This window comes from Saimiri boliviensis, chromosome 1, assembly GCF_048565385.1.
Source record: "Saimiri boliviensis isolate mSaiBol1 chromosome 1, mSaiBol1.pri, whole genome shotgun sequence".
NCBI lineage: Eukaryota > Metazoa > Chordata > Mammalia > Primates > Cebidae > Saimiri > Saimiri boliviensis.
The window spans coordinates 183,131,431-183,144,406 of record NC_133449.1 but is presented as its reverse complement, the minus strand read 5'-3'; the positions used below and the strand labels follow the sequence as shown (position 1 = coordinate 183,144,406).

At 42.8% G+C, this 12,976-nt stretch overlaps 1 protein-coding gene across 1 annotated transcript in view; it reads right to left on the bottom strand.

The window, feature by feature from the left end:
- The window catches only part of MARCHF3 (membrane associated ring-CH-type finger 3), a 154,234-nt gene that overhangs the window by 35,590 nt on the left and 105,668 nt on the right, over positions 1-12,976 (bottom strand). Inside the window, exons 2-3 of the mRNA XM_003920643.4 lie at positions 8,098-8,341; positions 4,971-5,175 (exon numbers count right to left, since the gene is read on the bottom strand). Of these exons, the coding sequence (XP_003920692.1) occupies positions 4,971-5,175; positions 8,098-8,285 (393 nt within the window). The 5' untranslated portion in view covers positions 8,286-8,341. The remainder of the gene's footprint in view (positions 1-4,970; positions 5,176-8,097; positions 8,342-12,976) is intronic.

Here is a 12,976-nt window from a genome sequence, read left to right as displayed (position 1 = left end):
GAGAACTCTTTTAAAGGTGAGAGAAGTCATCCAATCCTGGAACCTCAACTGTAAATGTAGAAAGGGAATGCAAGATCGTGGAGGGCCGGGTGTGTGCAAGCAAAAGGCAAGGCCTGGGGACCTGGAGAGAGCACATTGCACCCAAAGGCATTCAAATTCCTGAATAAAAGTATTGATCCAATACAATGCATTTATGACACGCTATGATACTGGTCCAACTAACTTACTCACTAGGCTGCGTTCATGGGTTAGAATGAACAAAGGGGCTTGTCTGCCTTCATATAAAGAATGGAGTAGTGGTCCTCATGCCTATAAATCTTCTTGAATCACTTTATATCCCTTATGATATAATTGCCTAATTACCCTAACACCACAAACATCTGCTGATGTGTGAATACTCTGAAAGCAAAACTCATATTTTTACTTCAATGAATATTAAAAATCAAAACAAAACCAAATTCACTATAAGAGTCCAGCGATGTCCCCACCTAAGTCTCATGTGTGTTACATATGTGCATGTGTGTATATATGTAATCTCCATGTAATCTATATGTATATATTAGGAGCTAAGTGAATTCTTGAACCTATTAAATAGCAAGTGCCAAGGTACAAAGTGGTTTCTTTGTAGCAGTTCAACTTTGCTCCCTGCGCTTTAACTGGAGGTACACTAAATCCTGGGCACACTTTAAAACCATTGTCCTCCAGTGACTTTATAAAAAAGATTAATAAATAAAAAAGTTTGAATAAAAATCCTTAATCCTTATCTCCCTAGCTTTATATCCTATTGTTCTGAGTAACTGATATGTGTGAAAACACGCTCATTTTCAATATAGCGAAACTTCTGACTCACAGGGAACAACTTTTAAATTGTTCACACAATTCTTACCAATCAGCTGGTTCTGTGCAAAGGAAATAGGAATACAGAAACTTAATCACTTCCCCTGTGAAAAATCACTGTGTCTCCCTGATCAGAGGAAAATCAGATCCTAGAAGGCCTTTTCCTCCAGATGTCCACTATTTCCTGGCTGTTTCATTTAAATCACAACATTGTTGGTCTGAGCTATAACTTCATGAATTTTTCCAGGCTAGAGTGGATGTTATGAATACACGTCTTAGGAAAGCCTAGTGGCAAATATTCCATCACTAGAAACTGACATTACAAGTATGCTATTTGTTCATCTTAAGATGGGCTTCTTTGGCAAACTGGTCAATCAGAACTGCAATAATGGCAAAAGGCTGGAGTCAAGGCATATATTTTAGGGGAACAAGTCATGGTACTTTTCTGTGTGTTACATCTGCTCTTCCCTTTTGCTATCTTTTTGCCTTTTGCTATCTACATTTTGAATGCTTTTCTTTCAAGCTTTGTGTGATCGGACACAGACCTTATGAGATTTGTATTAGTTGGATTTTATCAGAAATTCATCCACATCTGACTAAAATAGATGATTGCAATGGAGTGCTCTTAGGCTGAAACCAGTTCTTGTTATACTAACTTACCTTGAACCAAAAAAATATGAACAGTGATCCAGTAGAATGTGGTAAATAGATATCTACTAACCATAAAAGGATTTACCAATATTTATGGTAAAAGAGACTAAAAGATTTAGACTGACCACGTAGGTAGGTAGGCAAGGTAGGTAAAGTAGGTAGAGAGGTAAGTAGACAGACAACCAACTCACTGAGGTCTAATAATACATCATACAATATATTCATTTTAAGTGTAGGATACACATTTTTTGAACAAGAACTTTTAGCCTTATAGAGACCAAAAGGTGCCATGGAGTGCTCTTTGCTCACCCTCTCCTACAGGGAAGCTCAGACAAGTTGAACCAAACCACACAGATGGCCAGTGGCTAAGTGAGGAGGGCATGCCCAGTTTTGAGGTTCTAATGAAAATCAGCCCACTGATTTTCCATTATGAGTAGAAACTCATCCTTGTGGGCAGAGAAAAGGACTACACATAGCAGCCAGGGTGTATACAACAGCCCTGGGTTCCTATCCAGTTAAAAATGAACATCCAACTGCAGGCTGCAGAGATAAGAAATGAACTGTCTTAGTGACATGAAGGGGGATGATGGTTATGCTGAACGAAGGACTGAGAGGGTTTATTGAACTGGAAGGCTGAGGTGTTAAAAGTAATTTCAACCAATGTTAGTGTTTAGATGCTGACAAATAAAATTTATAAATGACTTTTTAAACTGCTTCCTCGAGCAACAAGAGCTGTTATTGTCACATCGATTTTGAAATTAAATGTTACGGAATTTCCTTGCTTTAATGAGAAGGCAGATCAAACTGGTAAGCAAAGTAATGATTGAAGCAATTAAAAGAGTAAAACTGAGAAATAAAAATAACACTATTCCTAATCCTTAACCCAAATAGGCAGGTTTTGCTGATTCGCTTAAAAAAAGATGTATGTTGATCTTGAGGTGAAAGTATTGAGAAGAGATGCTCGCTAGGAATAAACTGCCCTTTGGTAAGAAGAAAAAAGTCAATTAGTAATGTCATTTGTTTAAAACTCTGCCTGCACCTGGTTCTCATTTGTCCTCCAGCTGAGAAACCAAAGACAACTTCTTTTTATTGCTTGTGGTCAAACAGCAAGTTCATTTCGCCACGGGATGATCAAACGGCCAGCCTCCCCCAGCTTGGGAAGGTTTGCCTTTCACTTTCAACTTGTTCAATCATCATTAACTCTGAAAATTGTCACATTCCATTTGTGCAATGAAAATTTCATCACTGGTGACCGTTTGGGTGAAGTTTTTGTAGGCGAGGTCCTAAATCTTGTAGAGCACCTCACACATTCTCAAGGTCATTTGCCTTGTTTCCTTGTTTAATGACAGTTGCCTAAGATCCAGGAATGAGTCTGTGACCTGTCATCAGCAACTCTGAAGACCTTTGTGTGTGTGGGTACATGTTACCCTCTCTGAGACTGAGAGGGATCGGTGGGTAATTTGCTACAGGCATTTCATCTGAGAAAAATTAGGGTGTGTACATGCATGTGCACACATGCACACACAGATATACACACACCCTCCTTTGTTACATATTACGTGCACATACACTGGGATTTTTACTGGGAAAACACTAGTTAAAAAGATTGCTGGACAGAGTTTATTTCAAAGCAGGGATTTCTCACTCTGGGAAACCAGCTTTGCTGGAGAGGCTGCAGTATCAAATTGGGGAGAAAAGTTTCTGGAAAGGAGAAATAAGCTTCTTTTTACTTTTGCCATTAGGCTTGAGAAATCTTCATCTTCTTTGTTTATTATTTAATTATATGTCCCCCTCTGCAGATAAGTTCTAAAATGTTAAATCCCAATGAATCTGGCACAGGGCCAAATTTCCCACAGGCCCTCTCTGAATATGAATTTCTGAAAGTGGGTGTCAAGTAGTAAGATGGCTAAATTAAGAGGTCACTAGATCCAGATTCTTTTCTTTTATATTTTGAGACAGAGTCTTGCTCTGTCGTCCAGGCTGGAGGGCAGTGGCATGATCTTGTCTCACTGCAACCTCCGCCTCCGGGTTCAAGTGATTCTCCTGCCTCAGCCTCCCGAGTAGCTGGGATTACAGGCGCCCGCCACGACACCCAGTTAATTTTTTGTATTTTTAGTAGAGACGGGGTTTCACTGTGTTAGCTAGGAAGGTCTTGAACTCCTGACCTTGTGATCCATCCGCCTTGGCCTCCAAAGTGCTGGGATTATAGGCATGACCCACCATGCCAGGCCTAGATCCAAACTCTTTTTTTTTTTTTTTTTTTTTTGCACTCAGAAAATGACTGGGTTCCAATTCATAGATCCAGACTCTTAAATAAAGCATAGAGTGTACTAGGGCAAGTCAAATAAGTTTTTTGCCATTTGGCAAGTAAGTCATAGCTAAAATAGGCCCCGGCTATAGGTCTTGATTTAATTTTCAAGGCCAAACCTAAGAGAATATATATACAGAGCTACAGACCTCTCCAGCATCTTAAGCCTGGGTGCTGACACTCTTATTAAATAGTCTACAAGAGGCGCTTCTTGGTTTCCAGCACTAGTTTTCATTCCAGGGCTTCACTGAGTTAGCTGCTGAAATAAGGAGGATAGGAGCAGGTCTGAATCACAGACACAATGTCTTGGCTCTTTTCAGCTAGCTTTGGCACATAACATATTAAAATATTTACTGTTGCCAAGATCCAACTTTTAATTGACTAGCAGAATTTGGGGATAGGAGAAAGGGCAGAAATAATCTAATGATTTTTCCAATTCCTCTGGCTAAAAACCAGACCCTGGATGGGGACTTGAGAAATTATGTACCTTCTAAAACATGAAAGAGAATGTTCTGCCCTTTTAGTGGCTAGGTTGACAGTACCAACTTTAAAAAAAAGAGTTCAGTCATATTAGGCTATTGGCTGAAAAAAGTTTGTGTGTAATTTCACAAGTGAAATATTTTTACTCAAAGACTTGTATATGTGCCCTGTATTCTTTTAAGTGTTTTATAACATTAATTCCTTTAATCCTTGTAGTAATTACAAGAGTTAAGTAACAAACCCAAGGTCACAGAACCCAGGACATCTGAGTCTATAGCCATTAAACTATGAGCTATACTTTTTCAGGAAGACTTCTCAGGATATGCAACCCAAATGCCCATTTATCTGCTGCTTCACGTTGGGCAGATGGTGTTCAAAGAGAAAGATGTTTGATCTGTTTGTTCCATTTCACAGGGATTGAAAAATGGAGATCAAGCCTCTAAACGCTTCTTTCTCCTTACACCGATTTCTACTGATGGATCCCAAGTGAGCTAGCAAGCTCTCCCTTCTCTGTGTCTGTCTGTCTACATTTGTCTTTCTCAGACACACACACACACACACACACACACACACACACACACACACAGCTATTACCGTGCTTCAGTAAAGCTGTACCGGGCTGTGATCCAGGCATAAAAACAGACATCATTTGCTCATTAGAGCTAAGTTTTCAGGACGTGCCCCACTTACTGACCTCCACTAACGGCCTGGGTTTGCGCTCGACTGCAAACCTGAAGTGGCAGAGTTCACAGTAGCTGGTGTTTGAGGATGACAGCCAATGCTCCAGGCAGCTCCGATGAATTGTCCCCAAGGTCCCTGTACATTCACATGGAGAGAGCAAGTCCTCTTGGCTGCTGCCCTCATGGCAGATCCTGCACATCGGCCGGTCATTGAAGGGGCTGCAAGAGAAGGAGGGGTACCTGCTGGTCACTGGGCTGGAAACCTCTACCAAGAGGATGGCCCTCTAGCTCCTGTCCTTTGGGCCCTCCCCAGGGGCAGCTGCTTTAAGACCTCTTAGATGTACACTTGACCTTGGCAGTAGGGCAAGTGGCCCTGGGCACTACGGTACACTTGGGTCATCTACTTGTGATGACACCAAGAAATAGGGGATTGCCAATATCAAAGTAGCTAGGTGTGGCCCAGGATCAAAAGTGAGTGAAAACAAGCAATGGATATTTTTGCCTTGAACATAAATGTAGTTCAGGCCAACTACCAGTCCAAAAATAAGAACCACCCTTCACCATTAAGAATAGTTACTGTTTTGAAATGACAAACTGAACCTTTTGGACTAAGCCAGGACATGTTTGTATACCCAGAGGTTCCTTTCATTTCTCTTTTCAATAGGGTGGGAGAATGACAGGAAGGAAGTTAACCAGCAGCAAGCTCTGTAGCCACTACACAGAACTGCAGTCTGAGCCACAGCACAAAGCTGAACGGTGGATTGTCCTTTGAGCTTTCACAGGATGCTCTATGGGATGCCACAGATACCAAGCTGAAAGTGAGTAATGAGTATGTCCTCCTGAAGCAGCCTCAGTCTAGAGTTCTGCCTTTAATTTGGAAAAACCACTCCTACACATTTCATCAAGGCAGCTTAGTGTAGTTAGTGGTTCATGGTGCAGGCTTCAGAATCCAACTGGCTGGACTCAAACCTCAACTCTGCTGTCTATCACCTGGATAACTTTGAGGAAGTAACTTCATCTCCCTGTACTTCAGCCTCCTTAACTCTAAAATGGGTACAAAGAATGGTGCTTTCCTCATATGGTGACAGTGAGGAAGTGAAAAGATAGCCCAGATTAGAAGCTTAGAATAGGGACCAGCACATAGCAAATGCTCAGTTAATGCTAGCTACTCTCTCTCATGGAAAAATCTCAGGCCAGAGAAAATCAAGTAACTTGGATCTCATCATGTAAGTCAGTGGCCAATGGAAAGATCCCAAACTAAGATGGCCTCACTTCTCGGGAGGTAATTTGCTCTGGGAGAGGACGCTGCCTCTCTGATGGATGTCTTGTGTTGCTTGTGCTGTTTTTCACTGGGCAATAGATTCTAAAATGCATCTTCATGATATGTGAAAGTCCTAGGAGTAGCCTCTTTACCTGCCCTCCCTTGCCTCTCTGTATGCCCCCTAAAGAAGACAGCGACCCAGGCACATGCCCATTCATCCTCCTGAATACCATCTTTGGTCCAAATGGAAACAGCCATGGAAGAACTGCTGTTTCCCAAAGGCCTTTCTGAGAATGATGCTGGGAATGAGGGAAGGCCAAAAGGAGATCAAAAAAGGAAAGGATCTCACTTCCATTAGCCTGAAAGGCTTACTTGGGCCCAGGGATGGGAAAAGGAAGTGGACAGAGTTGTTTTTTCTTTCTTTGTTCATCATTCTGGGCCTCCTTCATTTACATAGAGCCAGCAAAATCCTGAAACCTGGTTTATAGTACCACATGATGGAAGAGCAGGTAAAAATGCCTGATAGACAGACAGACAGACACAGCCACACAGCCACACACCCCCATACACACCGAGGCTCACAGGTCTCAGCCATGTCAATTACAGCCTGCTCTTCCTGGTCAAGCGAGCTGTTTGATGCCTGCAAAGGGTGAGTGGAGCACATCAGTCCCCCAGTCTCAGTTCACAGAGGACCAAAGACAGTCACTGCTTTGTCCTGCTCTGAGTCTTAACCAATTGTTATCAGTTCTCCAAGAGGCAGAAAATTATATATTAAATGTTTTTCTATGTTTTCCTTTGCACTAGCAGCACAGAGTTTAAATGGAGTGCATATGGGCAATGCTCACAACATGCATGTTCGTGTGATTCCGTGTCTGAGGGCCACCATGCCCAGCGTGGGATGCCACTGGTAGTCCTGCTGTAGGCACACAGATCTGTGGGCCTGTGTCTGCACCAGAGGGGTTGACTGATCACTCAGACAGAGGTAAGAGAACAAGGTGTGAATGACTGGTCCTATGTTAGAGGTCAGAATTGTCAGCACTGAAACTAGGGGGCAAGCCCAATGTTGATTCACCTTTTATGTGCATAGTTTAGTAGTCCCGCTTACCCATTCCGAGAAAAAGCTGGAGAAGCCAAGGAGCTCCTATTAGCCATAACTCCCTATCCAACAAGAGCACAGGAGGAGACAAAGTGATGGTCAGGATAAGTGGTTTCCAAGCTGCCCAGAGCCTGCACTCTGGCTTTAGTTCATTACTTGGGAAGCCTCAGGAAGTTTTCACAATAGCACTTCATAGGGCAGATGTGCATGTGCGTGAAGCGTCAGGGATGGGGTTCCATTGAGGCTGAAGGAGGGGACAGAAGAAGAGACCTCCTAATGATGAGAAGAGATGTGCCCAGGAAGTAGCCCTGGACAGCGCTTCCATCAGGCAATGCCAGTCCACATGCACACCAAAAATGTCACTTCAAAACTTTTGCCCACATATCCAGTCACTTTGACTCAGTTGCCTGAAATCAGATACCTTCTTAATCCTGTTCCAATAGGACTACCTTTGTTATCTACTAGAGACAACAAGAGAGCAATTACATAACAATGTCAAAATAACAAATGTAAAGCAAGCAACCCAGTATCTTGTGGGCTCCTTCCCCTCCTGGCTCTTTGTAAGTATGACTTTAAGGGGAAAATTCAATAAGGTGAATTTTAGCTTTATATCCTATTGCTATAGAAACGGCAATGACAGAATTCGTGTAGTCTTTTTTTCCCAGCACCTCCTCTCACCTGACACAAAGACCTGAGCACTAATTACATTCCCGTTAGCATTTTCCATCTGACAAAGAGTTCTCTGGATCAATTACAGATTCATTTATTTTAACTCTGGTACTACCTCTGGGTGGCAAGAGTCCGCACTACTGTTGACAGCAGCTGCCCGTCCTTGGCTGAAACTTGCATGACATACTGCGGCTGCCCATTCACTAGGCTGCCACAATCCTCCACCGTCTTCACCACGGGCGCAGCTGAGCTGGTGCAGTCTGGCAGGACTTCGGGCAGGTGACTGCAGCGGCTGGTTGTCATGGTAACAGACAGCAATTACTCTGCTAATGGCTTCCACATTCATACAGGATTTCCATCTAAGAGAGATCAGAAAACAGTTTACTTGGGCAGGGTGGTTAATAGAAAATGGAGAATTATGGGCCACCAACATCATCATGTCGTTATTTAATATAAATAACAGGAGTAGCCTAGATGTGGCACATTATCTTGTTACTATTTAATACAAGTGCGCGCACACACACACAGAGCCCACAAAAAACAGCAGATATGGTATGAACAAGACAGCAAGCATGTTGGTGTATATAAACATTTAGGAACCCTGCTTTCCACGAGGGGCAGAATGATGACTCAGGCCCAGATCTGAAGAGAAGATAAGCAGTTCTCTACTCTGTGCCAGAGAAGTAATAAGTCTTTGTTGACATTCTCTAAAAGTTACTAGAATCATTATTAAAAACATTCACAACTATTTTTTCTGGTAAGCAATTTATTCTCCATACAGCTTCATTCTGAGATACTAAGATTAAAAAGAGAGCAAGAGAAAGAAGGAAGGAAAATAAAAATGAATTTGGCCAAGTAGTAATAGCATGTTCTAGGACAGTATTTGCCAAATATTGAGTGCAATGACTTTACCACTTTCCTGTTGCATGATACAATTTTCTACATCATATATCTTAAAATTGACTTCCTTTAAAAACTGAACCTATTTTAGCTTTGTATTAAAGTTATTCATGAAATAATGAGTTTAATGAGCTTTTATTTTCTAATGGACGTGATGATAAATACGTTAGCATGAGTTCTTATTTGTATGCTACCTAAAATGCGGGCTCATCTGGATCATCATAGGGAAACACATAGGAGAACGTAAGAAAGTAATGAATGAGATCTCTATCACCAATTAAACATAATCCATTACTAATAAGGGCCTTACCTCCTAGACACATGGTTTATCATATAAACTGCAAGGAATTCTGTTCCTGATCTGTGTGGTGCAGGCTTGGGTCATGACCTCAAGTTCAAAGCACTCAGACCCATGGAGTGAGGAACCCCACTGGATTCAATAATAGGTCAGCATTTGACCTATTGAATAGAGGTTTTTACAGAAACTTGCAGGAAGAATTCTGCCCAAAGGTGAGATGACACAGTTTCATGACTAGCCTGCTTACCTCAGGCTCCTGAGCCCGACATGGCCTGGGCTCAGTAGACAGCAGTAGGATTAGTGGACGGACTGAGCTCACATCAACAACCCATTTGAGTGGTCAAGGCCCAAGGTTAAATAAATGAAATATCTTGTTGTTTGCAGAACCTCAAACCCCATGGGGATTTCTGGCATTCTGAAAGGGGTTGTTTTCTCCCAGATATTTGTCTCTACTTGTTACATTTTCCTTGATCCCCATGGCTCTGGAAAACAGGATCTTCCCAACTGCCAGAATAATGTGCAACTGGATACTCTCAGGGCAAGAATGCAGTATTTCCTGATGAACTTGAGCTAACAGTTTCCCTGCTGACAAGCACATGTCAAGCAGGCTTGACTGTCCAAAACAATTGGATGTGACCGTCATCCCTTCCTTGCTGCTGAGGTGTCTGGCTGGCCTCACACCAGCAGCCTCTTTCCCACCCTCACTGACCACCTGGAGTCCTCTCAGGGGCTGTGTCTGCCCTTGCCCAGCAGCCCTCCTGAACCCACAGTGGTGAGATGCCTGTGGACTCCAGTTCTTGTCTAAGACCTGACATGGGGCACAGGCAGGGGCTGCCCCCACTCACGCCATTTTCATGACCAGCAATACTGAACATTCAGCACAATCAGCCAGTTGGTATAGGGTACAGTTTTGCTTTTTAAATTGGATTCTTTGCTTTTTTTTTTTAACTGTAAAGCAATTAGTATATGATATGTTATAAAAACTACAGAAGAACACAAAGAAGACAATAAAGCTCACTCATACTCCCACCATTCGGATAACCCCAGAAAATTTTTTGGGTAGACATCTTATTATTTTTTTGAAAGGGTTGGCAGGGTGGAGTTGATTTGTGGCTGGAGCCAGAGAGTTGTTTTGTTTTGTTTTTAAAAATTGAGTTATGGTAGCTTTCAGACCAAAAAACAAAGAGACGTTAAAAGACTGTCCTATTCTAAAACTGCGCGTAACTCCTCTTCCCTGGCCTGCCCTAACAAAACTCCACTGACATGATTTTAAATTCTCATAATGCCTCACAGTCACAAAGTGTAACTTCCTGGCACAGCTCTCTTGCTTCACAAGGCAGCCATAGATTAAGAGCCAGGGGTGTGTTGGCAGGAAAAGCAGACACAGTGACCTTCTTGCCGCATGGAATCATTATGTCTAGATGCACTCTGAGAGTCTATTTTCGGGTTTTGCATAACTCCAGCTCAGAGGGCCAAACACTCCCTCCCTATACTTGATGGAACTGGAAAGAGGTGAGGAGGGGGTACACAGAGTAAGTGATGGGACCCAGGGCTGCCAGTAGTTAGGCTACCCTCTGTGAATTGCCTGTCACCCAGGCACATAATAGCCCCAAGTTCACACACTTGTAACCTAGATTAAGTCCTTGTCAAAGGAAGTAGTTCTAAATGTGTATCCTAAATCCACAATAAAATGTCCTTAAAAATTCTAGAAGCAGAGCTTCCCTTAAATTCATTTTATATATGTAATTTCACTTCTGGATGATTTCATTTCTCTTTTCATAGGTAAAAGGGATATTATCTGCCACCTGATCAGTTTATTCCATTTGTAGTGGGTGCACGGCACTGAGTTTAGGATAAAAGAACAAAAGGAACCTCACTTTGCCTTCTCCTACAAGGAAGCCCTGGCTCTTTCTCTTGTGCGATATCTGCAGAACCCTGCATCCAAGATCCTCTAGCTGTAAATCAATTTAGACTAACTAAAATGGTAGTCCAGTCCAGCATTCCCTGAAGAACATACCAGCATGTCTTCTGTATACCACACATCAGAATAACCTTAAGATTCTAAGGCTGACATGCCAGCATTGAGTCCCAACAGCCCTGAAAGACTGTGGCCTTGAATTAAAAATGGGGTAAGAGGGATTACACAGAGCATAGCACTCTTGATCATGGTGGGGATAGCTGCGTTGGTTCTAATCCCAGAATAGTGGATCTAATCACTTACTTAGGTGGAGGAGGAGGAAAGGAAGCACACTCTGTCCTGATCTCAATGAAAGGGAAGCCCAGAGGCCTAGATGCAGGCATGGGGCAGGCAGGAGCTGGCCTTACAAGCTGCATGCACCAATTGGCATGCATATGTTACACCTGGGGCAGTGACAAATGGCCCACTGCATTTTCTTGTCTGGTTCAGAGCCACCTGGGAAAACAGCAGGCTGTTGCTAAGGATGCTAGAAAGAGCTGAGCTGTTCGTTTGCAGCCGAACACTGGTCTTCTACTGATCTTTCTACAAAATTTCAAGCACGCTCTGACTGCTTTCTTATCAATGTCAGTGCACTGCTCTTGTGGTAAAGTACTTCCCAGTCTACCCAAAAATTCTTCTCTCTAGGAGGGAGCAGTGTATGTGTAACCTGGAAACATCAAATAGCACTGGTGGGATGGGTCCTTTGCTGGCCAGTTTTGACACCTTGTATAATTTCTTTCTCAGGCTGAGAATAAAACATGATTTGGCACTGGCCAAACTCAGCTGCACACAGTGCGAGGAGCAGGAGTAGGTAGATGAGAGGGAGACAGAGAAAACAGAGGGGGTGACCAAATAAATGAAAGCCTGATTAGAGAATTGTTAAAATAAAAAGGCTTATCTGTTAAACTGTGATCCCTGAAAAGGACAGAGTACTGGTCTCACAAAAGCAGGAGACCTAACCAGGCGGCAGTGATTCATTGCTGCCTTTCTGAATAGGTTGCCATTGGTAAGTGATTTCCATGGGAACATGGCTGGCATCATGAGGATGCGGCCACAGGTCATCGGGGAAGAGAAGGGAAGTAGGTTCTGCCCACCTCAGCAGCCCTTCTGCCTCAGCAGTCCCCAAACCTCCAGGAGAATCACAAGTTAGAGAAAGAGCTCTGTTCTTGGAGGCACAACATCAAAGCCTACACCCTGGCTCTCTACTCACCAAGGTAAATCACTCAGCCTCTCAGACTTTCCTGAGATTTCCTGAGTGTTTGAAATTAGGGTACTAATACACCCTGAGTCACCTCACCTGGTTGTTTGTGAATCTAAAACAAGATGATATATATGAATGCGCTTTGTAAGTAGGAACATGCCATGTACAGAGAAGTTTGAACTTTATTGCTATGTTAACCTTCATTCCTGCTCTTTTCCTAGCCCATCTTGTCTCTGTCTTTTGAAACCGTCTTTCCTCATATCTGGTCAGCCTCTACCACGATGCACCTTTTGTGTCACACTGGAACTCTGACATTGACCATGCCATCTCTCTCGGCTAGGGAGAACAGAAGAAGCCTCGTCCTTGCATACTCACTTCTCATTTTCCCTGGTCCCATCGCCTTCAGATCTGGAGCACAGGTTTCATTCTTCCATGAACATGCTTAAGAAAGATTTATGACAGGTGATGGGATGATCTGTGCAGCAAACCGCCATGGCACATGTTTACCTATTAACAAACCTGCACATCCTGCATATGTACCCCTGAACTTAAAAGTTGAAAAAAGGAGAAAAAAGATATAGAGGAAAAGATGCAATGATGTGAGAGATACTTGGGTCTATTTGTTATGGCAGCTACCA